Raw genomic sequence first — 25,180 nt, 5'->3', positions numbered from 1 at the left:
TTCCCCAGTTTTCCCACGCGCTGAGCTTGGGCTGTGTCTCATTCTTTACGAAGGAGAAAAAGAGGAAAAAGACATCCGATAACACACATTCTCGGCCTCGAATCTCGTCGAAATTCTTCATTGACGTCGTTCCCAAGGCTTCTCTGAACCTTCTAGATCGCCACGTCTCGATCCATCTCACCCTTATCGCGCGGACCAACCAAGGGGTGCGCGATCGACTCCAAAGAAGCCAAGACTTCTCGGCGCCCAGACTCACAGCCTCCATCCCATCTCCATCGCTAATTCCATCCCATCCCATCCATCCATCCATCCATCGGCGCGCCGCCGCCCCTCCCCACCAGACAGTGCCAGGAGAGACCCAGCAGCCCAGCTTGGTTTTGACTTGTGTCTTTCCGGGTCCCTTGTTCGCGGCACGTTCCACCAAAACCTGGAACCCGACTCACCTAACCATCTTCCCGGCTTCGCACTTTTTGACTCTCAATCCAACGCGCCTGTGCTCCCAAGTCGCAAATTCGTCAAGGTTCTATCGTCGTCGTCAGCTTGTGAGACTTGGCGTCTTCTGCACTCTGACACCATCGCCTAATAATCCCTTCGCCACGAACCCCCCGAGGACCCGCGTCTAATTCTCCCGCCCCACGATCCCTCCCAAACCGCGACTGAGAACAGACTCGTCTGACCCCCCGACCGAAATACCCTCGCGACAAGTCGAATTCGAGTTCCCAAGCGACCACAAATTGAAAAGCGATTGAAAACGCGAATAACGATTTCTTCCTTTCCCATGGCGACCGTTTAATCCTCAACATCCAACCGTTTCGCGAATCCCGTCGCTCGCGGCTGGCCGTTCCGTTGCGTGTTGCCCCTTTGATAACCGGCCAGCCGCAACCATGGACGCCAGCCAGCTGGTCTCTGCGACCATCACGGCGCTGCCGGCGCTGTGCACGACGACTCTATTACCAGCCGCCGGCGTCATGACATTGGGACCCCAGGGCGTCCCCGTCCCCTTGATCGAGCCCGCCGTCTTCCAGATTCCTTGCCCGGCTGCGAATCTCGTCCCCCGGATCGCCGTGGAGGCTTCGGGCGATGAGAGTAGCCTCACTCAGCATGAGGCATCCGAGAGCAGCCCCAAGTTTTCCGATTTCCGCGATCCCTTTTACGCCTCAACTTTTCCGATATGTTACGCCCTCGCCGCGACCACCGTCACGGCTTACATGCTCGTCGTTATGCTCTTCGTCACCCCTCGCTCCTTTCTCGATGGAGGCGTTGTCTACCTCGGCCGGCGATCCGGTTTCACCCACAGCTCGTCCAGCAGTGTCAGCATTGGTGGACGTCCTTGGCTGCAAAAGGTGGCTGCTTTGACTGTCGCCGTTTCACTTACTATCGCCTCTGCGGACACATTCCAGGTGGCTCAGAATCAGTATACGTGGGGGATCCAGAACGCGAAGCAGCTGCAGGACGAGGTCATGAACAGCGTGGAACTCAAGGTTATCCGTCTCGTCTCAGACACGTTCCTCTGGCTTGCTCAAGTACAGACTTTGATTCGACTCTTTCCCCGCCAGCGAGAAAAGATCATCATCAAATGGGTTGCATTTGCGCTCATCACCCTTGATGTCATTTTCAGCGCAATTACTAGCTTTCAGTACTCGGACAACGGCATCAACACCAACGTTCGACCCAAAAACTTTGTACATCCCGTCCCCGCCCTCAGCTACCTATTCCAGCTGTCACTGGGACTCTTATACGCGGCGTGGGTTGTCTACTTTGCGCTCATGAAGAAGCGCTACGCATTCTACCACCCCTTTATGAAGAACATTACCCTCGTCGCCATTATTTCGATCACTTCGATTTTGATTCCGGTCGTCTTTTTCATTCTCGATATTTCACAACCCGAATTTACCGGATGGGGAGATTATGTGAGGTGGGTTGGCGCAGCAGCCGCCAGTGTGGTTGTATGGGAGTGGGTGGAAAGAATTGAGGCTCTGGAGCGTGAGGAGAAGAAGGACGGTATCCTGGGCCGGGAAGTATTCGATGGCGACGACACGCTCGAGATCAATGCGGCCGAATTTCCATGGCTTCGAAATCGAAAGGCAAGAAAGGGAGGAGGTGGAGGAGGAGGAGGAGGCGGCAACGGTGGTGGTGGTGGCGGCGGAGGTGCAGGGCAAGCATCTTCAGGTGCAACCAATGGATGGGCCAACGTTTCCGCCATTACCAGCCGATATCGTGGGCAGGATAACGAGGGTGCTCAGGAAACTACGGAACAGTCAGGACAGAGGAGCATGGGTAACATCCTACGGCCCACGATCTGGCCAACCCGTCCAGCACCGGCAGTCACGCCCATCAGTCGAACCGACACAGCCAGCGCGGCGAGTACAGTCTATGCTGTACGATATCCGCCATCGTCAGAGGCGACGACACGAACACCTGAACCTTTACCACAACAAAGTATGGTGGATTTGAGCCGACAAAACAGCGTCCCTCAGAGTCACCAGGCGAGCGACGAGCCTACTCCTCCCAATCAGGCCCCAGCCTCGGTACAGAATGGCCATGTTGTCTCGCCTGCAGCCCGTCAACCGGCAGACCTGGAGGCCAACACACCGAATACCCCGACTCATGGCGGCTGGCGGAATCTCACATTTGCCAGCCCGATTTTCCGTCATTCGAGCGAGGATCCGCCACAGGAGGTTGCACAGCACTCGCAGCATATCGCAGAACCCGAACGCGAGGGAAGGACAACCGTACCAAGCCGGTGGGATTTAAGGGCTCGCCTGGAGGACTTTGCAGCAAACCAAGCAGAGAAGCTACGGGATCGAGTGCGGTCAGCACCCAACACGGAGAGCCTTCCTGTGACGGTTATTCCAGCACCTCCACGAAGAGGGGCGGCGCTCCAACAGGTCCTCGAAGAGGAGGAGCTAAATACGGCAGAGCAACAGTCCAGCAGCAGAGAAGGGCTTGCGAACAATAGCGGCAGCAGCAACAGCCACAGCAGCATGTCTCGAGAAGCATCAGGAGAAGTGACACAGTTGGACAGGAGTCGAAGCACGCTGTCGGGAAGCCAACTGGGCGAGATTCCGATCCCAGCCACCAATCCGCCGCTATGGCGAGGCGTGCAACCCAGGGTGATGTACGAGGATGACTACTACTACTCTGGCGACGACGACTCGGTGTCAGAGAGGTCATCACTGGATCACCGGCGACAAGATTTGGACTCGCCTGGCCCGCAGCGAGCGGCTTGAGCGAAGCATTTGTGTCATTACTATTGCATCTAGCGAGGCGTTGTTGGTACGGCTGGCAGTAGACCGGCATGTTTGCTTTGGGAGCATTTGCGTATGAGAGATACCCAGAGGGCGGCTGCATCATTATGCCTTTATTATATTACATACAAGATGGAGGAGATGGGCATTATTGCTGTCTTGGTTCATACGAGGTCAATATGGCATCTAAAACTTGGGGAATGGGCCTTGAGTCATGGCATACGGCGTTATGGAAAATCAGCAGAAAGGAACATGTATATATCTGCACAGATGGCCTCGAATGTACGAGTAGGCCATAGCATATGTAGTCGTCAATATCACCAGCATGATACACGTTTACGCATTTGTGGTCTGACAGTGATGAAAGTCATTTCACTTTAAGATATGGGGGAACATTGACGACAGAGCGGTTCAGGGATGGCAGTGTTCAAGTATCAAGATATCACTGTATGTGGGAAGCATGGGCTGCTGTTGTCAGTCAGTCGACACGGTGACATGAGACGTGTGCAGTATGTCAGCTCAGTCCGCTGTGCTTACTGTCCTATCCGCGGAAGTGGATTAAAGGCTGACAGAATAACCCAGCCACACTATTCGTAGCCTTTAACGACGAGTCTCGGCATGACGTCTTTGTACATTGACTGCATGGGCACTCCCGAACGCACATGTCATCTGCGGCCAAGGACACGGCCACGCGAGTACCCACGAGTATCCGGCAGGTCCGGATAGCAAAGAAGGGAAAAGAAAGTAAAAACACCAAATAGAGCAGAGAAGTTGCAGGGAAGGAGTTGGTCAAAAGGGGAAGAAATGGTGCATTCACATGTCCTCTTTTTTAGCTAGGGAGATTAAACTTGATTTTCTTTGGAGGACGGGAGGCCATGTGACCCCACAGATCGACCGCTGGTGGTTGAGCGACAGGGGGGTGAAGGAGGGACGAATCGCTCGACCTTTTTGACACTCAACGCTTGAGTTGAGAAATTGCTCTGATTTTTCGTACTCATCTCGGCTTCCGCGATCAAACATTTGTTCCATCTCCCGGGCCCCGCGGAGCACCGGTTGGCACTTTACTTCCATGTCCATGTCCCCTGAAAGAAATAGAGGAGAGGTCCTGGCGGCGGCGGCCTCGGCAGTAGGAGCGCTAATGACTGGACCCTGAATGACCCAACGAACAGGGCAAGGCCGGGTCAATCTCAATTTATTAGAGAGTCCCACTGGGTGCAACTTTTATTTGCCTCGATTTTTTTAGTTGGTTTCATTGGGAAGGTACGGAGTAATTACATACCTACACAGCGCATTGATTAGTAGGAAGGGACGATTTCCCGCCTTTTCCGAAGCCGAGTCTATACTGTAGCGAATATTAGATGTAAAGACGGGGTCTAGAAAACGCCCGTACCCGACGGTCCGTGGTCTTGACAACCCAATCGAGCAACGACATCATCATCAGCATCAAGCCATCAAGAAAAAGCTCGGCTTGAACCCTGTCGCCAACGCTTTCCCTGTGCATCTCGTCCAGAAAGCCCACCGACTCCGGCTGACCAATCAGCTGCGCTGCTGTGTACCTGCTGCCCGCCTCGGCTTACCCACCCAATCCCCAATCCCTCTCCCCTCGCATCTCCCTCCCTCTAATACAAACCGTCGCGACATCCCATCCCATCACATCCGCTCTCCCGCACAATCCGGACTTGCTCTTACATTTAACCTCCTCTCCGCCAGGCAAAGGGTCACGACAATTCCACGCCTGCGACTCCTTCTTAGACGACTTTTGCTTCTTGTCCGCCGCTCCTGAGCCATCTGCAAACAAGTCTTGGCATCCATCTTCAGTACACGCGACAAACTCCACCTTGGCGACACTAATAAGAGGAGCGGGAGGTGGAAAAAAAAAAATAGGGGCGCATAGGAGGGAACCACAACGCCCCTTGTTTTTTAGGGAGCCGAAACCCCAGAAAAGTCGAGATTCAACTCTTTCAGCAAATACATGACGGAGAAACACGCATCATCAACGACGGCGACGACCACCACCACACAACCAGCCATGTCAGGCTCAGAGCCCTTCCCCCTGCTGAACACGGCAAACGACCAGCTGCACCAGCGTCGCTTCGCACCCAGCAGCTCCGTCAGCAACACCACAGCCACCGAAGCATCCATCAGCGACGCGCGGAGGCGGCGCAAGAGCAGTGCCCTCGGGGGCGAGATCCGCGGCGACACGGGTGCCCCGGCATTGGCCTCGAGTCGTGCCAGTCTCGATGCCGTTGACAAGAGCAGCCAGGTGAGCCTTTCCGACCTTGGAATTGACTTCGTCGCAAACATCTCGGTATACTAACATGCAGCTTCAGTCTGGCCACAAGCGACTCTCCAAGCGCCGACGTGCTCGCGGTCTCCTTGCTCGAGCTCGCCAGACCATGATCAAGCACACCTTCGTCCTCCCGGCTGTTCTCACCCTGTGCTTCCTCGCCGGATACGCCATCAATCCTACCGAGTCAAACCCTATCCACCACTTCATCTTCCTCTCGTACAAGCTGCCTCAGGACGACCCCAACGAACCCGCTCAGTATGGAAAGGGTCGCTGGGATATTGCTTTTGTCGCCTTCTATACCATTGTACTGTCTTTCACCCGCGAGTTCATTATGCAGGAGCTTCTTTCGCCGCTCGCCCGCTGGTACAACCTCAGCCGTGGTAAGAAGGCCCGCTTCATGGAGCAGGTGTACACGGCCATCTACTTTGGTGTCTTGGGTCCCTTCGGCCTCTGGGTCATGAGCCATACTCCCGTGTGGTACTTCAACACCCGCGGCATGTACGAGGGGTTCCCCCACCAGACCCATCTAGGTCCTGTCAAGTTCTACTACCTCTTTGAGGCTGCCTACTGGGCTCAGCAGGCCATTGTCCTCGTCCTGGGTATGGAGAAGCCTCGCAAGGATTTCAAGGAGCTTGTCGGTCATCACATTGTCACTCTGGGACTCATCGGCCTCAGCTACCGCTTCCACTTCACTTACATCGGCCTGGCCGTCTATGTCACCCACGACATTAGCGACTTCTTCCTGGCTACCTCCAAGACCCTGAACTATATCGACTCTCCCTTGGTGGGTCCTTACTTTGGCGTCTTCATGGTGGCCTGGATCTACCTCCGCCACTACCTCAACCTCAAGATCATCTGGTCTCTGCTGACCGAGTTCGAGACTGTCGGTCCCTTTGAGCTGAACTGGGAGACGCAGCAGTACAAGTGCCGCCTGAGTCAGGTCATCACCACCGCTCTGCTCTCTTCCCTCCAGGCCCTCAACCTCTTCTGGCTGTTCTGCATCGTTCGCATTGCCTGGCGCTTCGTCAGCCAGAACCAGCTTGAGGATGACCGATCCGACGATGAGGGTGAGGATGATGGTGAAGAGGAAGATGTGCCTGCCCCGGCCCCCAAGACCAACGGTCATGCGAATGGTCACGCCAACGGCAAGGCCGTCTCGAATGGTAACGCAAAGCACTAGACAACTCGACACATCTTGACGATACGTCGAGGCATTGTGAGAGGGAAACTACTGAGAAGTAGCGTCCCCTTATTTTTCAATGGAAAGAAGCGCCAAAAGAAACAAGAAGGAATGGAATGGGTGGACGAGACGAATTAATGGATCAGCATCATGTTATGACCACCAACAGCGAAGAGGGCCAACGAGAACGGGGCCATGGTTGCATTTCTTCCCTTTAATGTTTGGACAGCATCGGGGACAGGACAGGACTGGGATGGGGTAATGAATGGAGTTCAACTTGGAGCGGTTGGACTTCCACACTCGCTTTTGTATAAGCATGCCGGCGTTCCGGGGGACTCCGGAAAGTCCGGACTAATCAAGGGGGTGCGTTGCCGTGTGATGCGGTGCGGCACGGCATGGTACAGTCTGATGCGAGACCGGCTCGGGCAAGTCGGCTCGTGAAGTCATATTCAAGATATGACGGGGAACACAACAAGGGATTTGTCTCGAGATGTACTTGGAAAGGATCAAACTCGGCCGAGACGTCTCAAAGACCAAAAGAACTTGACCTGGTCATCAGGGGGGGAGCAGCTTGTCCCCCTCTTATACACGCCAGCAGCCTCATGACATGACCTGCATGCAGCAAGCAAGCAAGCAAGCAACGCACGACACCATGTCCCTCGGGCCATGTATTTTTTTCACACCTATATCTTCATGTACCATGATACTTGCTTGCTTGGCACCATCTGTACGAACACTTTAATAATATTACTACCTTTACGCTCGCTACTTGATCTGTTCTGCTCCGCTTAATAACAGTCGCATACATAGACACACGCCTATCTATCATGCTGCTTATATCTCAAGTTCCGAGACAGACGCAGTACGCGTCAACACGCTGTATATAAAGCTACGCCCCAGTTTTTTCCTTCATCTTCTATTTATGTCTTGATACTTTACGACAGCCGTTGGATACGCCTCTGACCGTCATGTGGAGATGTCAAACGCTCGTCCACAAGTCAGACTTGGGAAGCACGCGTAAGCCGATACGAGGACGACGTCTTGTCTCCCCATATATCTTGTATCCAAACTACTGTACCTAGAATATGCATCTCATCATAAGATATGCGGCCATGTGTTGTTTTCTTGTTTGTTTGTTTCCCACTCATCACCGATGACTTATCTTCTCCACCAAGTTAAAAAGAAAAAAAAAAGCCTGGCTTCCCACACCTTCTGCACACGCCCCCCCTAGATGCAGCAAGAAGGCTAAAAGCAAAGTCCGTCTAGATACCGGCAGAATTAAGTATACATGTCTAGTCCGGGCGGTAATAATCTGCAAGCCTTTTACGCATCATGCAAGCATAGGCAAGTCGGGATACAAAGGGAAAAGAAGCGGCATTCAACGCATACCGCCGCCGGAGAAGATACCAAGTGTATAAATGCCGGCGTCTCGCTTCTACAAAGATACAGGTTCTATGTAGTATCGAGGAAATCCCACAAAAAATGACACTTTTTCACTTCCTAGATCCCCCATCATGGATGTAACCCACCCCCCCTTTCTCCCCAACGTGTGTACAGCAATAACCTCCATAGGCAATGGCGTCAATGGAAATCCCTTTTCAGGGGTTAGACGGTGAAGGTGGTCCCCCTTGACCCCCTGGATGGTCCGCACGTCCGCCGCCCCATTGTGTCCATCCCCCCTTCGTGGAGCCCGGCATCCGGGGTGGCGGGTCTGGCGGTGGTGGAGAAGACCGGGTGCACAGCCTCAGTCAACAAGAGCAACAACAGGAACATGAACATGGATTCAACATGGACCTTTCCAAGGATCTTGACCACCGTCGTAACTATACAGACCGGGACCCCCGTCATCTTCAAGCAGGTGTCAAATTGTTGTTGACGGTGAGAATGTCACTCTCTAGATTGGGCATCCACAATCACAACCACAACCACAACCATCAACCTATTATGCTGAGTGAACTTTGATTCATTGCTCGCTTGCTTCCAATGCTAGGTATATCCTCTGCCATGCTTGCTTGATTCGACCCCTATGCCATGCCATGCCATGCATTAAACTAAAACTACTGATTGCTTGTCCTCCTCCCTGATGAATCAATATCCGTCTCCTGACGACAACATCAGAACCGTTGAAGAGTGGAAATGAAATACCCATTTTGTTTTTCTCTTCATCCCAAAAGCAGAGTCCTTGGTCGCCTGTCGTTTGAACAAGAAAAAAGCCAATCATTCCATCGCCATTTCCTCCCGCACGAGCGGTCTTGCTGTCTAAGAGGCCTAATAGCCTCCTTCTTGGAGACCTACTGTAACATCCATCTTTCGACCATCCACCTTCTCCAGACTGAGAAGTGCGTCGCCCCATAGAATGTAGAGCGCGCCGAGCCCGCCGTCGCTCAAAGAGAAAATGCCCATCATCCCATACATCCCTTCCATTCCATTCCCTCCCTTCCCTGCGGCTCAGTTGAAGCTGCAGCCATACCAAACCCGAAGCAAATCATCATGACCGTAAACGCCTATACCCCTTACCAGATATTATTGTACCAGAGCTTCTGGCACACAACAACAGAGTAACCATATTCGATCGAATTATCCCTCCATAGTGTTTCCTCGTTTGTGGCATTGAAAATGTCCACTCGCGAATTTGCTTCTTTTCGAAGAACTCATCGCCACATTATTAGCCGGGCTACACTGGCCCGCACTCATTAAACAGTAGAAAGAAAAACTCCTCAACTCCGATCCGATGCAGTCTTAATGCCGAACGGAAACTTCGTAGACGTGGATCGTGTCAGTTCATAAACCGAGTAGAAATGTTGGTGTTGGGTGGAGGCGCGTCATGATCAAAAGGATGAGTGATAAGAATGCCGCTGCGAGGTTGTGAGTCCCCCAGGTGTCGACTAGTATCGTGGCTAACTCTCCCATAATGGAGAAGCTTGCGCATTGATGCGCAAGAGCCTACACCAAGAGACCTTGCAGTGCGTGATGTTTGGTTTGATTTAGAAGCAATCGGGTTGCTTCACTTTCGCTCTCGCTCTCTCGAGTGCTCACTGTGGCTCGACTCAGCATCCGAGGACGAAGACGATGACGTGTGTGTCTCGTCCCCGTGGTCCTTGGAGCCATTGCCCGACAAGCTTCCAGGGGATCCAAGACCGTTGTAGCCGTCAATGGATCCATCCGGCTTCTTCTTGAGACCCATCTTGGCCTTACGGACGGCTCTCGCAGCCTTCAGCTGGGCTTCGCGGGCAACATTCAGAGCTCGCTCTGCTCGGATCTGCTTCTCCCACATTGAAGCATAACGGCCCTTGGCCAGAAGAAGTTCGTCATGAGTGCCACGCTCGACAATGGCCCCAGAGTTCAGGACGATGATCTGGTCCGCATGCGTAATGGTCGACAGTCGGTGCCTGCAGAAAGGTTAGCAAAGAGCCCAGTTCGCCATGCCAGTCGTTTAACATACGCAATGATGAGCAAGGTGCGACCCTGCCCAATATTCCACACATTATCCTGAATCTCCTGCTCAGTGTGAGAGTCCAGCGCCGACGTGGCCTCGTCCAACATGATGATGCGAGGGTCCTTGAGAATGGTCCGCGCGATGGCAACCCGCTGCTTCTCGCCGCCGCTCAGGCGGAGGCCCCGCTCGCCAACCTGCGTGTCGTATTGGTCGGGGAAGGACATGATGCGGTCATGGATGCTGGCGGCGCGGCAAGCGGCATACACTTCTTCGTTAGTAGCCGAGGGTCTGGCGTACTTGAGGTTGTACATCAACGTCTCATTGAAGAGAGTCGTGTCCTGGGGAACAACACCAATCTTCTCTCTGACCGAGTCAATTGTCAGATCCTTGACGTTCTTGCCGTCCAGCTCAATGGAGCCCTCGTCGCAGTCGTAATAGCGGAACATGTGGCGAAACAGGGTCGACTTGCCACCGCCCGACTCGCCCACAAAGGCGGTCGTAGTACCTGGCAGACATTCGAACGAGATGTTGCGTAGCGCCGGCTTCCGTCGGTCGTACGAGAAGCTGACGTTGTTCCACCGAACGTGTCCCTGAAAGTCTTTGCCCAGTGGGACTGCATGGGGTGTGTCCACCACAGTCGGTTGGATCTTGAAAAGTTCCAGAAGTCTCTCGCCCGAAATCATCGCTTGCTGCACCGTCCGATAGAAGGTGCCGAAGAAGTTGAGGGGTCCTTGAAGCTGAGCCAGGTATGAGACGACCATGAACCAGTCACCCGTCGTACGGAGACCCATCGCAACCTGCCAGCCGCAGACCAGTGCAACAATGATCCTACCCAAGTTGAAGACCACGGTCTGACAGATGTTCATCATCATCATCCCCATCTGCACCTTGGCTTCGGCTCTCTGGAAAACGCCAACCTTGTCCTGGTATCGTCTGGACTCGAAGTCTTCGGCGTTGAAGTATTTGACCGTTTCGTAGCTAGAGATTGAGTCATTCTTCACTGCTTCCTCCTCACGGTCAGCATTCGTCATTTCGCGACGCTGGTCCGCTCGGGTCGAGGCCATCTTGATGGTCATGTAGAGATACCAGCAGGTATCAACTAGGTTGATCTCGGCGTATAGCGGCCCGTACCAGATGTAGAACACGGAGATGGCGAGGAAAAGGTCGACGAGCATCGGGAACACCTGGAATGTCACCTGCTCCAGAAACTGGTTGATCGAGGCGCCCTTGTTAAGCGCAGACAGCACCTCTCCAGTACGCTTGGAAAGGTGGAAATCGAGACTGAGAGAGTGAACGTGGTTAAAGGCCGCTGTCGTCAGTCCTCGGTAAGAGTATTGCGAAACGGGGATCCAAAGAATGGATCGCGCCGACCCCAAGAGTCCAGACTGGCCTTGTAGGATCCACAGAAGCCCGAGGATTACAAAGTCCTTGAGTGGGAAGTTATCCATGGTAAGTCGTTCGCCGTCTGCGACCAACTTGATTACCGCCTCAAGAGAATTGACCACTTGCTTCACTTGCATTGGCACTGCCACGTTGACCAAGCGTTGTAGCATGACCAGGATGAAGCAGATGAGAACGTTGATCTGAAGTTTGGGTGAATCCTTGGGCCAGAGATAGGGGAAGAAGAGGGAGTACCCCTTAAGATACTCCCACCAGGTCTTGTGAGGGAGCTTCTCGGGTCGATAGAAGGCGGTCGATTCGTCCTTTCTAGAGTAACCGGTCGATCTGTGGGCGTTCGAGATGGTCCTACCACGCGAGCGACGGCCATTAGCCTCTCGACCGTTGGGCTCTCGGCCATTAGCCAGCTGGCCATTAGCCGGTTGGCCATTTGTGGTGTCGTACGACCTGCGGTACCCATTAAGCAACGGGGTGGACTCGGCAGAACGTCCTTCTTCTGCCTTCTTGTCCTCGCTACGGACCTTTCGAATCCAGGCCAGGCTGAACACGCCGATGAGTGCCAGAAGATGTAGGATTCGAAGAAAGTAGAAGACGAGGTCAATCTTGGTCCAGTAGTCGACACAGTTCCCATCCTTTTCCGAATCCTTATTTCGAACTGATCGGAAGAAGTGGCAATCGGCGGCTGCAACTGCGGTCGTGGAAAAGAGGATGATCTCGCCGATAAAGGCGAGAATCCAGACAATGAAGTGGACGATATTGGGCCCTTTGCGCCAATCGAAGAGCGAGATGAGGATATAGAGGTGGAAGAAGAGTGCGCCAACAATGTGAACCTAGGAAAATTGGGTCAGCTCGAGACACAATGGCATTGTCAAGATGTGTCGAGGGGTCACCTACCACGCTCCATTCACCAGCCCACGGCAGCCCCTCCTTTGACCAGCGGAAGGGGTCTTCATACCAGAAAGCATGGTAAAACATGAAAGAGGCGCTTCCAACATAGCACAGGAACACAATGGCAGCGAGGGAGCGGAAGACGTTCTTCGCAGTGCGGCCGAAGCCGGGGCCAATCTTACGTGCACCATCGCGGGAGCGCTTCTTCTTGGTGATGGGCAATGGCTTGCCTCCGGGCCCTTTGACGGTGGGCTGGACCAGATCTTCCTGTTTCTTGGCGTTGACGACGCTGTACCATGCGGCACAGGATATAAAGGCAGTGAGCAGGACGAGAGCGTAGAGGAACTGCGTTTTGCGCAAGATGTAATCCGCGAGCGGTAAGTCTTCGCGGTCAGAACCGCGTAGAGCGGTGGTCGGCATGTCGTCGGCGACAGCCATCATGGCAGTCTGGGATTGCTGGTGAGCGTCGATCGTCAGGTCAAAGAGCGGCAGCCCATATGTGCGCTATTGTGATTGTGAGGAAGGGACGAAGTAGACGAACAACGAAGACGAGGACGGGGGAGGGTAGAGAAGGCCTTCACCGCGGACAAAGCATTGCCCTGCCCGTGGCAATTGGCGGGGGAAAGAGGCCGAGAAACGAGTGGTGGATGGGAGTTGGTGGAAGAGGCACGAGATGTAAATGTTGGAGAGTTGAGTCTCGAGGCTCCAAGTCGAGCGCGGTCTAAGTCCTGGTTTTGCTTCGGACTGAGCAGGTGCCACTCACTCCCAGACCCAGGCGTGCAGGTGCAGGCAGGTGCAGGTGCAGGGAAGGTACATAGGATGCCGGGTGCAAGGTGCCGGATGCCAGGTGCCCAGGTGCCAGCAGGGCAGGTGCCAGCCTATGCAAGTTACAGGCAAGCGCGACCCGACAAGTATTGTGCAGCGAGCGACAAGCAGCCAGCCGGTGGTGCTCCCCAGGCAGTCCCCAGTCTCCCGCAGACGCAGCCAGGCGCAGGCGCAGGCGCAGGTGCAAGCATTGGACACTAGGCGGGGCAAGAGCAAGAGCGCAGGCGCCACCACCAGACCAGTAGGACCGCTTTCTCACCCAGCAGAATAACACCCAGCGAGAAGGCAGGTGCCAGGCCTTGCCTGATGGGCAGGAGTGGTCTTTGGGTCTTGGGTCTTGGTGGGGCAGCTGACTTGGGTCAGTGGCGAAAGCCACCCGAAGGTGCCCTGGTCGCGGTCTTCGTGTCGTTGCTGTACGGAAAAAGAATAGAAAAAACGGGTACGTACCTCGGCGGTCGCAATCCAATAACCACTTCTACCGACCGAACCTTGGCTGTCTGTCGTTCAAGGGTCCAAGGGTCCCGACGAGAGGAGCTAGGAAGAAGCGTACTGTAGCGTGTAGCTTTTTCGGTTTGCAGTGCGTCCGGCAAACTGGGTAGAACCTTGCTGAATGTTTCTGGCGGCGGCTGCTGTAGGCTTGAATCGTTTTTGTAAACAGGCCGAGGATGGGAGAAGACGAGAGGAAAGGAAAAAACAAAGCAAGCGTGAGCAGATGAAGAAGAGGTATCAGGTCTCGCCTGTCCTCGAGGTTGGATTGCGCGGGCGCCTCCGGTGGGCGTTGCTGGATCGTTGCTAGATCGTCGGTGGCTCGATCGATAACTCGCTTGTTGTTGCTGGCTTCTGCTCGTGCTCGTGCTCGTGGTGGCACCGGGGAATGGAGAAGAGAAGGGAGCTTGTCATGAAGGAGGCAACCAGTTGATCGTTCCAATGGTCCCGTCTTCTACTCTGGCTCTCTTCTTCTTGCTCAGTCGCTTGCTCTTGAGCAGAAACAGCGCCTCTTCTAGGCCCTCTGAGCCTCCCGGAGTTCTCCTGGAGTGGACACACACACGCCTCAGGCCTGGCCTGCACACGCCTCTTTCGCACGCTCCCACACACCTCCTCTGGGCAGCAACTAAGGTGGGGTGGGGCGTTTCTTGTGGTGGAGAAGCTTGACTGAGGGTCCTTTCTGGGGGGGCGGCTTCTTGGGTCGCACGTCGTCTTTCTTTGGGTCCGCTTTCTGGGTATGTTATGGGTCTCTGCCAGGTCTGATGCTGGTCTTTGCCGGGTTTCTTGGGGCGATGTGAACTCGGGAGCCACGCGAATCAATGCTTGTCTCTGCCCGACAAGACGTCCGTGTTGAGCGTGCGTGTAGGAATCACGATGGAACTGGACAGTAGCAATGACCTCCGAGGGCGCGTGTGCGTTGACGAATGGCGGTACCTCGGTGCTAGCTGCTGGGGGAAGAAGAAACGAGTGACAGGTGAAGGAAGAAGAAACGGGGAGGTGATGAAAGAGGAACAGGTGGAACGAGAGGTAAATGGAAGCGCGAGATGAGGAAGGAACTCTGGCGTTTATCCTTTTGGGAAACCGCTTCTTAAGAAAGGAAGGAAGGAACCAAGCTCGCACACTCTACTCTCTTTTGGGCCTGTGCGTGGGTCGAATTCGGCTTCTATCTTAGCAACATAAAAGTGCATGTGCTGCTCTGTTTTGCTGCTGTGCTTGAGTTGCTTGCGCGTAAATGCCAGGCGAGCAAGCGCCTGTCGCTGAGTAACGTGTAACCGGTGCAAGGGATGGAGAATGGATGGTGGATGGATGGATGTGATTCTTCTGTTCTTTTTAGGGAAACGGGTCCTCAATCCAACCTAGCAAGGACCGCTTCAGGTGAGGTCGGGGACAGGTTGGCAAGCGGCCAGGTTCCCCCAGATGGCAAGTCGAGGCTAATGAAGAAACAATGTCGGGCCAGACGGGGAGATGGGATTCGGATGGTTGTCATGCCCATAGTAACCACTACTGTAGACGAGGCAGAGGGAGGGTCCGAAAGGATCAGATCGAACATGGTCATGATGTATGTACCTGGGTACTCGGTACAGTACCTACATTGGATTCACTGCTGCAGCGCACTCTAATCCCCTGCCGGCATCATGATAGCGCACCACCTCAGCCCTGGAGATGCCCAATTTGGACGAAAAGGAGGTCTCGACACCATCTTCTTGCACCCGCCGCCCCCGGTAAGCTTTCGTTAACTCGTTGCACTGACGGACCGAAGGCAAGGGGCGCGTATGTAGATAGTAGTGGCCGGTTCGCGCTGCGCTGAGACGGGCAGTCAGCAGCTCGGTCGTTGTGTGACACTCAGTCAACCCCGAGATGCACAACTTGGGACGGTTGGGACTGGGGTAGGCATGGGAGCGTGCAGTCCACATGGCAGAACCAGACTGAGGGAATGAGTAGGGGGGCATCATACATGAGATGACTGCTCTGGGAAACCGACGAGGGGCTGCGCTGCTACTGAGACGGCACCGTGGTGGTTTCTGTTGATTCGCTTCCTTTTCCCCCAATGATCCAGACTGCGACACATTGTGTAATTCGTGTAAGTGGTCATGGTGGCTGCCATGGTGGTGAAGGGTGGTGATGGCGATGATGTAAGTGAAGACAACCAGCTCCATGTTCCATGCCTTAGCTCGTTGTGATGGTTGCACAAAGGCCTTGTACCTCCAGCTGCACCTTCAGAGGCTGGTCTGCCCAACAAGCTGTCTGCAGATACCTCCCGTCTTCCCATCCCAGTCCTCTAGATCCCCGCGACCTGTCCAGCTAGATCTGAGCTCCAGACTCCTGACGTAGTTTATGTGCCCGCCCTTGGTCCCCCTTTTCACAACACCATCTTCACCCGCCGTCGTCATCCGAGTCAAGTCAGTCAGATGGGGCCGAGTCAGGAGGTCGTCCCTCGGCCAGCCGCGGGAGCAGGCGCGGGTGCGGGCGCCGACGGCGGACACGGCGGTTCACGCAAAGGCCATGGTGGATGTTATTTCCGAACCCAGTCCCCTCAAGGAAGCCCGGGAATGGGGGCCGTTCTCTCCGTCAAGTGTCAAGGAGACAACCCCAAGCTTCCTTCCGGCAAGCCATGTCACAAACATAGCTAAAGTACATAGGCTGCGACATGCTGCGAGGAGGTCTTGATCTTGCCTTGCTCAGCCGACTAGCTGCTGTGCGTGTATGCAGGTCCCCAGACGCGAGGAAAGAGACAACTCAGCATCAATTGGCGAATAGGCGTTCGTGATGCCGGGGCCGGAGACGTTAGCCAAACGGCACGGCACTGCGATGTGCAATGCATGGTGTAGCCACCAAGAGGGCGGAACCAGCGAACGACAGGCGACTAACGGGCATATCTCAAACATCGCGGGTTGTAAGTACCTGCAGAGGGTGCGTCGTGCGTGCGCGATTGTCTCTGGCTGCGCGCATTCATTGGAGCTCGCTTCTGCGCATTCATCCCCTCTTTAAGATCGATCGTGTTGGTGGAGAGAAGAATGCAAGTTGCTGCTGACCCCCAGGTGAGGGTGAGGGTGAGGGTGAGGGTGAGGTGAGGTGAGGTGAGATGAGATGCCAGGTGAGGTCGAAGCGCGGTCCCCGGTGTACGGCCAAGATTGGCGATGCCCGGTTTTGGAAACCGGCAAAGATGGTGGGCAATCATTGACTCGACTAGGCGGCATTGCGCTGCTGGGTCTTTCTTTTCTGGGTTTGCTAGGATCATCCATGAACCCGGAGCTTCTCGATTCCGTCCATCTTTCTTCTTCTCTCCACCTCTCCACCAGGTGTCACCATCTCCAGCAGCATCAGAGGGGGAGCCAGAGACGGCCTGACCTCATCTGTGCCTCCACCGTATTGCATCCGGCTCCTCTTGACTCTCCTCCACTGTGGTTCCTCCGTCGACTCCACAGCGACCGCTGCTGCTTCTATTGTTGTCTCGATGGAGGCCTTTAGCCTGACCGTCCTTTCAGACAACTGCCGTGCCCGAGTCGTAATGCGTCCCTGCTTCAAGAACCAGCACCGGCTGGTTTCCGATTGTATGTAGGTGAACCCCCTTTGGGCTTCAATCACGCTCACTTGCGCACGCAGTCAGTCTTGGCCCGTCTACTATGACTGCCTCGGTAACTGTGCCGCCATTCCCCTCGAGCAACCGAGAACGGAGTAAATGGCTCTGTATCCGTCTATCGAGACAAGGTTCAACAGGCCGTGGCTGGCTACCTCGGAGCTAGAGAGCATAAGTTTCATTAAGACAAGGTATTTATCCACCGCTTGAGGTTTTTCCCGTCGGCATCCAATATAACAGCATTGGATCGTGGGCCGCGCTAAAGTATACATGGATGATTTGATCTTCGGTTGCAAATGAAAAGCGAGGGACGTACCACAACCTTTTCCATAACGAGAGCAAGCCAGTGTCCATCTTCCGGATCTGCAAGGCCTTGCTCAAGCGCCCCCGGGGAACAATAACCTGGGCTGTCTCTTCAGCTGTAGGTATAACCACGCAACGCTACCTGCCCTTTTCCTCGACCATGAGAGGATGAAGCATCATTCACCGCTCGCCCTGGATGCATGAGTCTGCGGCCGGTTGGAGCCCAGCTCCCGAATCGTTGTCGTCCATCCATCGTCGGTGTCATTGATACACACCCGTGGTCCCCCCAACATGCCTATCCGATTGATGCAAACTCCAGCCGCTGGCGACCAGCCAGAGCATGGGTACATGGGTTCTCTCATCGTTGACAGGCCAGTCCATCTCAACCAGACATGGTAGCCACGAGAGCGAGCGCCGAAAAGGATGGGCTTGTAAGACCTGCAGTCCCAACGCCAGACCCTTTCTGAGGGCTTCCGATGTGACTCGACCAGGTCTCAGGGATGTCTTGCTTCTTGATGGGATGGGTGCCCCTCATCGAGTGTCCATTATCATCATCCATCCATCTGTGTCCTTGACCCATGCATCGCGCCGCCAATCCAGCATCTACAAGTCCCATGTCCCCCCCCCAGCACTGACGGCCCTTCACCACCATCACCGGCGCCGCCGCCAGCGGACTGGACTGGTTGCAGCGATGATGGGCTGGATCTCGTACCGCTGCAGAATGGGCTGATGCCCACCCAGCACAAGGAATCGACAAGAGACAGAAAATTGTGGAATGTGGAATGTGGAATGCTGCTCCAATCCAAAGTCCGCGTCACCTGTCCCATCCCAGGTCACGGACGCCGCCAGCCATGAATGGGGATGAACGCTGGATGACTGGCTGGAGCGTGCGTGACCAGGTCAGGCTAGGCCAAGCGGATGGTCTCCAGAGCGTCCTTACTCGCCAGCCAAGGGCTCAAAGAGCCGCTCCGTCACGATCCTAGTGCTTGTTTAGAGAGCCACCACCAAGCGCTGCGTGCAGGTAGTAGAGTACGTACCTGCTGTAGTGCGCAACGGACCGGACGTGCCTAAATTGACACATGCCCCCATCGCCAATTGATCAGTAATAAATGATGTTTTGGACCTGGAAGATGGGGATGCCCTTTTGTGCAAAGGAGATCGAAGGATTCTGATCGGGGATCATGATTGTTTTCCTGACAATGGCTCCACCCACCAAGACTGGCCCCCGGGCGAGTACATGCGGCGTTTGTCTCCAAGGTTGTCTTGTCCAAGGTTGTCAATGCCTTCAAGATCCTGATCCATCCAGGTCACATCACAGGCAAACAAACCTCCTCGACCATGCAGCGTTCTAGACGGAGGTTGTGCTCCCCAGCGTGCGTCCATCCGCGTGGATCATCCAGCCAGAATCCCGAGCGCAGGGCACTCAAGCCTTGTGCTCCCCTCCAGGACCTGGAGCTCGGGAAATGGTGTCGGTGGTGTTGGTAATACGTACTGTACCGCAAGTACGTAGAGTGAGCGAGGGGCGGTGGGTGGTGTCATCTCTGCAGACTGCATGTGCGCCTAAAGACCAAAGCAAAGTCGAGATCCAACATTTCCAGGTCCATCCTTTTTGCGCGTCGTTTTCTCAGTCGCAAATTTGAGCTGCCTGCCCGCGTCTGCACTCGGTCAGGTACGTGCTGCCCGCGGGATCCTGGAGGATGGAAGCGAGACAAGCTGGTGAGATGAGGCCAGACGAGGCCAGACTGTCTGATGTGAGATGTGAGAGATGTTGTCTCGCAACAGCAATAACAGCAACACCTTCGCAGCAGGAGCTGGGATGAAACTTGATTCCCGCTGATACGACGGCCAAGGTAAGAAGTATGAAATGATACAGTATCCAGCATCTGGGCTGCAGGTCATGTTGGGGATGCTGTTCTTTCGGGCTTCATGCATCTGCTTGTGCGACGTGACCAAGGTAACCTTGGTTGGCGCTTATCCAATTGATTCAAATGTCAAACCGAGACATCGTCTGAAGCCGCGCCTTCTTAACGTGTCGCCTCCCGCATTCACATAGTCATTGTTACCAATGCGAAAATGCCATCCGTTGATTTGACCCAGGTCTCCCCTCTTGAGGTGCCTTCCCTGATCGCGATGCTGCCAGCCGCCCTTTCCTGGCAGTTGAGGCCAACAACTCCGGCCTTACCTTCCAATACCTTCCTTGTTTCCAGTTCCTTCCACGCTCAGAATAGATTCGGGGGAGGGCCATCATCACGGAAGGAGAGAGAGACAACGACCGGTGAGTCGTGTCCCTGTCGTACTTGCCGGCATTCCCATGGATGGATGCTTTCCGGTTTCTCTTCCACCTCCATTGAATCCAGTCCAATCCAATCCGCCTCATCCTCCCTCACTCACATCCACAGTACAGGACAGCACAGCGCAGCGCAGCTCTCCGGCAGCTTCTGTCCGTCCGTGTCCCAGCTTCTCTGTAAACTCCCGTCCGTGCCGCGCTGGACAAACCACCAAAGTCCCAACCCATCGGGGATGAGTCGTCTCGAATCCGGACTCGACGCCTCCCTCCCTCACTCGATGACAAGCTTCGGCGCGCGTTCATCTTGACCCTCGATCCTCGACGCTCCACCCAGCGGCATCAGTAGCTCCGCAGCCCCTTTGCTTATTCGGCGACCTATTCTTTGTCCTCTTTGTCATATGCTGTCACGTTTGCTCGGTGCATGTCTTTGCTCATTTGCTCTCAGTGCTTCCTCGGCTTGCTGCTCGCATCAGCTGCTTACATCTTGACTCCAGCTCGAAACATCCATGTTCTCTCTGCTTGATATCTGATCTCTCCTCTCAGCGGATAAGCCACAATCAGTCAATGCCCCCGGTTCAACAGGTCCGTCCAGTGGGCCTCGATTGCCAAATCACAAGTGATAGGTCGCCTTTCGTCGATCCCGTCCCCTTGCTCATAAGCAAAGACCGTCGGCGACTGCGACCCCGATTCGCTTTCAGCGAAGGAGAGAATGACCTATCGACACGAGGTGCCGGGCGGCAGTGATATTGTCTCCAGCCTGGCCCTGTCAGGTCTGGGCAGTATGGCCTGGGCCTCAAGGCATGGATAGCTAAAGACAGGCTCAACAGCCTCGTCCCAGCGTCATTGAGCGCTGTATCGAGTATCTTTCGACAACTTGGCCAGTGGCTTTCTTCTCAGTTCTTCTTTGGCCCCCGATGGCACGAGCCTGGTTTCTCAATGCACTTTCATGCAGGTTTCCTCTACTCCATTCGACAAAGCGGCGAGGAAGGGTCACCTTATGTCAAGCGTATATTCCATTGGGCGAATCTTGGCCAAGCAAAAACGTCGTTATGCGGCTCACCATCAGGTCGTGTTTCATGGATCCACCCGCCTCTATCCACACGACACGACACAGCTTCATGCAAGGTCATGACTTGGACACTTTACAGATTAGAGCGGCGACTCTTAGGTTTAGCTTGCCATCCACCCCCTACCTGAGGCGAATATGCGCACAGATAATCACCAAAGCAAATTCACAGGTTCTCTGAATAGCTACAGACCTGCCCAAAGGCGAACCAACCGAGTGGATGCCCCTGGCTGTGACTAAGCTCAACCAAGCTGCCCAGACGTCATTGTACACAGGGCCAATGCAATTGAATGCACTCCAGCTGCGAGGCGACATGCCTTGATTTTCCGGGGAAACGTGTGTGGCCGCGGTGTCAGAGCTGTCTGTTTGGGTGGATGCGTGGTGGGACGCTGACCGTGGTATTACTTGGCCGGGCATGAGGAGATCCTGGAGACTCCCCACAACATCCCAAACCCCCAAACATTGTTCTCTGGACTCGGGTTGATCCCCCACATCATGAACCCCCATCGAAGATTTCAGCCTCAATCACGCCCAGGGAGAATTGGGACTAACTAATCAGCAGGGCGGATTGTGAGAAACCTGGGGCTTGCCTGGCTTCAATTGCGAGCTTAAGCAAACACTGTCGACATGAGCCAACAGCCATGCAGGCTCGACCATCACAACAACCCGTCTTGGCGAACAGGACTCGTCTCGAATCTCAACACTGTGGCACAAACTTACGGAAGCCCACTCGCGGGTCGGTCTAGCAAGCCGCCCTGCGAGGCGAGGCGAGACCCTGAACCCTTGTCAGGCAGTATCTACGTCAAGTCGTGGTACTCGAAGGCATGGAGTGACAAGGAAGAAGCACGTAGAACTCTTGACACCCGAGCACCCCAACGGCTGCGGCTGCTGCGATGTCTCTTGTTCCACCTCCCTGGGAAGAGATGACACAGCGCCGCCGACTTGACAAAAGCAATGCGAATGTTTGTCGAAGCGGCCACACGCTACTCGGCCCATGGGGGCTTAGACCTCTTTATGCATGGTGTCCAACTGGACAATCTACTTTTCTCTCTTCTCTCATTCTATCAGCTAGCTCCTTGGTCTCTCGGAACAAAGCAAATGTCGGGGTCTGCAGCTCGGTGTGCCCAATGTCCCAAGCCTACGGATGTCACCCAGCTCCGTCTTCTGGGTTTGACCATGTCAGGTTGAATGCAAGGCGACTATTCTGATTGCTGATCATCATTGCCACTGTCCCAGTCATGAAGCTCTTCACCGTGGGCTGGCTGTCATTGCCCAGATACCCAAGTTGGGGCGAGCACATGCTGATACAGCCAGTGTTGAGACGTCTCGGTCAACAGGACGGCTAAGGTTGTTTATTGGTTCTGCTCCTCTGGTGTACTAGCTCTCTCCAATCATTGTCGAGCGACGTTGCGGACAAGTGTTGGCGCAATGGGGTACGCGTTCAACTGCTCCTGCTTTTACTGCAGGGCTGGTAATGGCTGTGCTAACATGTCTAAGAGCCGGTATTCGTTGCCACCCAACCGCGCTCAGGTCCAGTACCTTGAGTCATGGCCAGGCGAGGGCTTTCACGGCAGCTTGTGTCAGATGCATTCCATTCCTTCGAGCGAGGCCGGGATTCACACAAGTCTCCCCGGAGATGCCTGTCGTCATCAACTTGAGGGAAATATTAGGGAAGACTTTCCTTGTGTGCCTGTTAAACCAGGTACGGTGTGGAGCATCCAAGCGCTCTGCACATCTGTACTCCGTACCGGTCATGGCTGCGAAGGGCCGGTGAGATAGGGACAGGCTTTAGGACTCGTCATTGCTTTGTTCCTCACCGCCTATACAAACTTTCGGGCGGGTGCCGGGGGTGTCCGGCGCGGTGCCGAAGGGTGGTGCATCCCCTCTGGCTGAGAATAGTTGGCAGCTCTCCCCGGGTGCCATCTCATCTCGCGGCGGCATAGGCTCATGTGACGGACCAGGACACACCCGTGCAGCGCGGGGTGGAAGGGCATATCGAGGGAGGATAACGGCAGAGTGTGCTATACGACAACAGGAAGGTCAACGGGGACGGTAAGAGTGCGGAACTTGCAAACGGTTCCAGCGACGGCTTCTTGAGTCGGTGTGAAAGAAAACGGCCGAGCAGGTGTCACTTCCGGGTATCCCAGCGGGCCGGGCCGTGAGTTGTAGCGTTGGACGGAGGTTCGCGACCAGCAATCAGGCTTGAACTCGAAACTTGAAGGATTGTTGGTGTGGCCCACATGGGTATGCTTGGTTTGAAGCGTCCGTCCGTCTGGACTCTTACGACAGTTGGGCTCGGCAATATTGGCCACAACAGGACGGTGGTTTGCCGAGGTTGTGAGCAGAGAAGTCAGCCCGGTGACCATGTTGTGTTACCACAATGCGCTGAGAATTGATGGAGCGGACGGCTGTGGATGCCTCCGGATGGCATCCGTGGCTGTACTCGTTGGTCGAGGTTAGTTGTGACTTGAAGCTAATGCGATAGCCAAGTCAGGAAACCGGGAGGCAATCCCGATGGTCAGGTAGGCGGCGCCCGCGCAATATTCCTCCGATGACATGTCATGGAAGCGACTTCCAAGAACGGATGGCCGACTCCAGAGTCAAGTCGCATCGGATTGTAGGGTAAGAGAGTCAGCAGGGGTGAAGGCATCTCGTGGTGGCCATCCATCTCGACTGAGCCGTCGTGTCACTAAGCTCTGGTGCTCCGGGTAACCCGGGACGAGCTAGAAGCGGGCTGCATTCAAGCGGCTCTCTTAGCTTGGTCCAGTCTCGAGTTTGTCTCGAGTGGACATGACAAGTCGGCGATCCATGTGGTTGACATGGACCTGGTATGCTTCAGGACCGCCGCAGGCTGACACTGTTTGATTACAAGGCGGATCATGAAACTCATGATACATCTATGGTCAGGCAAAGGCCAACTGATACATAGAGTCCGAGATACTCAATTCCGCAAGATCAGACTGCATTGGAGTACATGGCTGTCGGCGCATCGAGACACATAACGGTGCCGAGGACTTACAACTTCAGGGCGAGCGGACCCGTGCATCTAAGCTTGCAGCAACAACGTGAAGGCGATCCCAATAGTCGCGGGAAAGAATTTGTAGACGCGACACTGCACGGGGGTCATTGCATCAACGAAGGAAGTACGGACAAGGTTATGGCCCGTCAAAGCACCGTATACACGAGCTTCATGCACCATGTCCATGGCAGAGCAGCATCAAATACCGCCGGGCCGCGGCGAAGAAACAACGGGACATATCAAAGACGATCCACTCTACAGGTTGTCGGGGCTCGAGCCTCCGGCTCATGGTTCGGGGCTGAATATTGAATGCCAGGCTCGGGCATCATACCCCTTGAAATGACGCATCGTGAGACCACTGGCGACAATAACCAAGCGGCAGCGGCGGGAGTTGGAAATTTGTCTGACCCGAGGGTGGCCACAGCTTTATACTGGGCAGTATGCAGTACAGGATAGAACGCATGATGTATATGCCGGACGGGCTCCAGCACGTTGTTGCGGGAGGCTACATACATACCTGGAGCAGAACTCACTCGACTTGTTCTCTCGACGACCCGCCAACGAGACAACAACTTGCAAACCTTGTGGGAGCTGGGCCAAGGGAACGGAACGAAGGATCAAGTTGGTTATCTTTGGTGCGTCCCAAGGCTGGCAAAGAGTCAGATTTAGCATCGCTGCAGACCCGCATCGCGCGGGAACCACGGGCTGGGCGAAGAAGAATAGCTGACCATGTTGTCGGTCAAGAACACTTCCAATTACCTACCTACACGAAGCATCCATTGGCATGGCATGGGAGGGTCGAGATAAGAAACAGCCTAACAAGCTTGGTCAATTCAGGTGGCGGCTCGTCTGGCTGAGGAGCCGGATAGACAGTCACAGAAAGCCAGGGCGCAACCCAATGCAGGTTATTCTCCGAGGCTGGGTACTTGGGTGAGGATTAAGATGCAAGGGAGTTGGGCTGCGGGCGAGACAAGACAAAGCGCGCCCACGGACAGACAGCCAAGGGATGAGATGAGGGCATCCCAAGAGGTTGCCATGGATGGTGTACGGACTCTTGGTCAGCTGGACTGGGATTAAAGGGCCGGGTGATGTGGCATTGAATGGATGTCCGGGCATTGTATTGGTGAGGTTGGGAGGGCTGAAAGGTGCGGGTGCGGGTTGCAGACGCAGGAAGGCC

The 25,180-nt window shown here is 54.8% G+C and overlaps 3 protein-coding genes across 3 annotated transcripts; 2 read left to right on the top strand and 1 right to left on the bottom strand.

Moving 5' to 3' along the window:
• Positions 1-884: 884 nt before the first annotated feature.
• On the top strand, positions 885-3,230 carry LRP88_06824 (PalH/RIM21-domain-containing protein; the record flags this gene model as incomplete). Its single annotated transcript, XM_083243361.1, has 1 exon — positions 885-3,230. The coding sequence occupies one exon, from the start codon at positions 885-887 to the stop codon at positions 3,228-3,230; it is 2,346 nt and encodes a 781-aa protein (XP_083100585.1).
• A 2,047-nt stretch (positions 3,231-5,277) lies between these two features.
• On the top strand, positions 5,278-6,718 carry LRP88_06823 (TLC domain-containing protein; the record flags this gene model as incomplete). Its single annotated transcript, XM_083243360.1, has 2 exons — positions 5,278-5,493; positions 5,573-6,718. The coding sequence occupies 2 exons, from the start codon at positions 5,278-5,280 to the stop codon at positions 6,716-6,718; spliced, it is 1,362 nt and encodes a 453-aa protein (XP_083100584.1).
• A 3,004-nt stretch (positions 6,719-9,722) lies between these two features.
• On the bottom strand, positions 9,723-12,878 carry LRP88_06822 (uncharacterized protein; the record flags this gene model as incomplete). Its single annotated transcript, XM_083243359.1, has 3 exons — positions 9,723-10,107; positions 10,161-12,382; positions 12,447-12,878. The coding sequence occupies 3 exons, from the start codon at positions 12,876-12,878 to the stop codon at positions 9,723-9,725; spliced, it is 3,039 nt and encodes a 1,012-aa protein (XP_083100583.1).
• Between the last annotated feature and the right edge of the window lie 12,302 nt (positions 12,879-25,180).

The sequence above is a fragment of the Fusarium phalaenopsidis genome (assembly GCF_050370095.1).
Source record: "Fusarium phalaenopsidis strain FUZ10S chromosome Unknown contig_32298, whole genome shotgun sequence".
Taxonomy (NCBI): Eukaryota; Fungi; Ascomycota; class Sordariomycetes; order Hypocreales; family Nectriaceae; genus Fusarium; species Fusarium phalaenopsidis.
The sequence above is the reverse complement of the archived record's forward strand: the minus strand, read 5'-3'. Positions and strand labels throughout refer to the sequence as shown.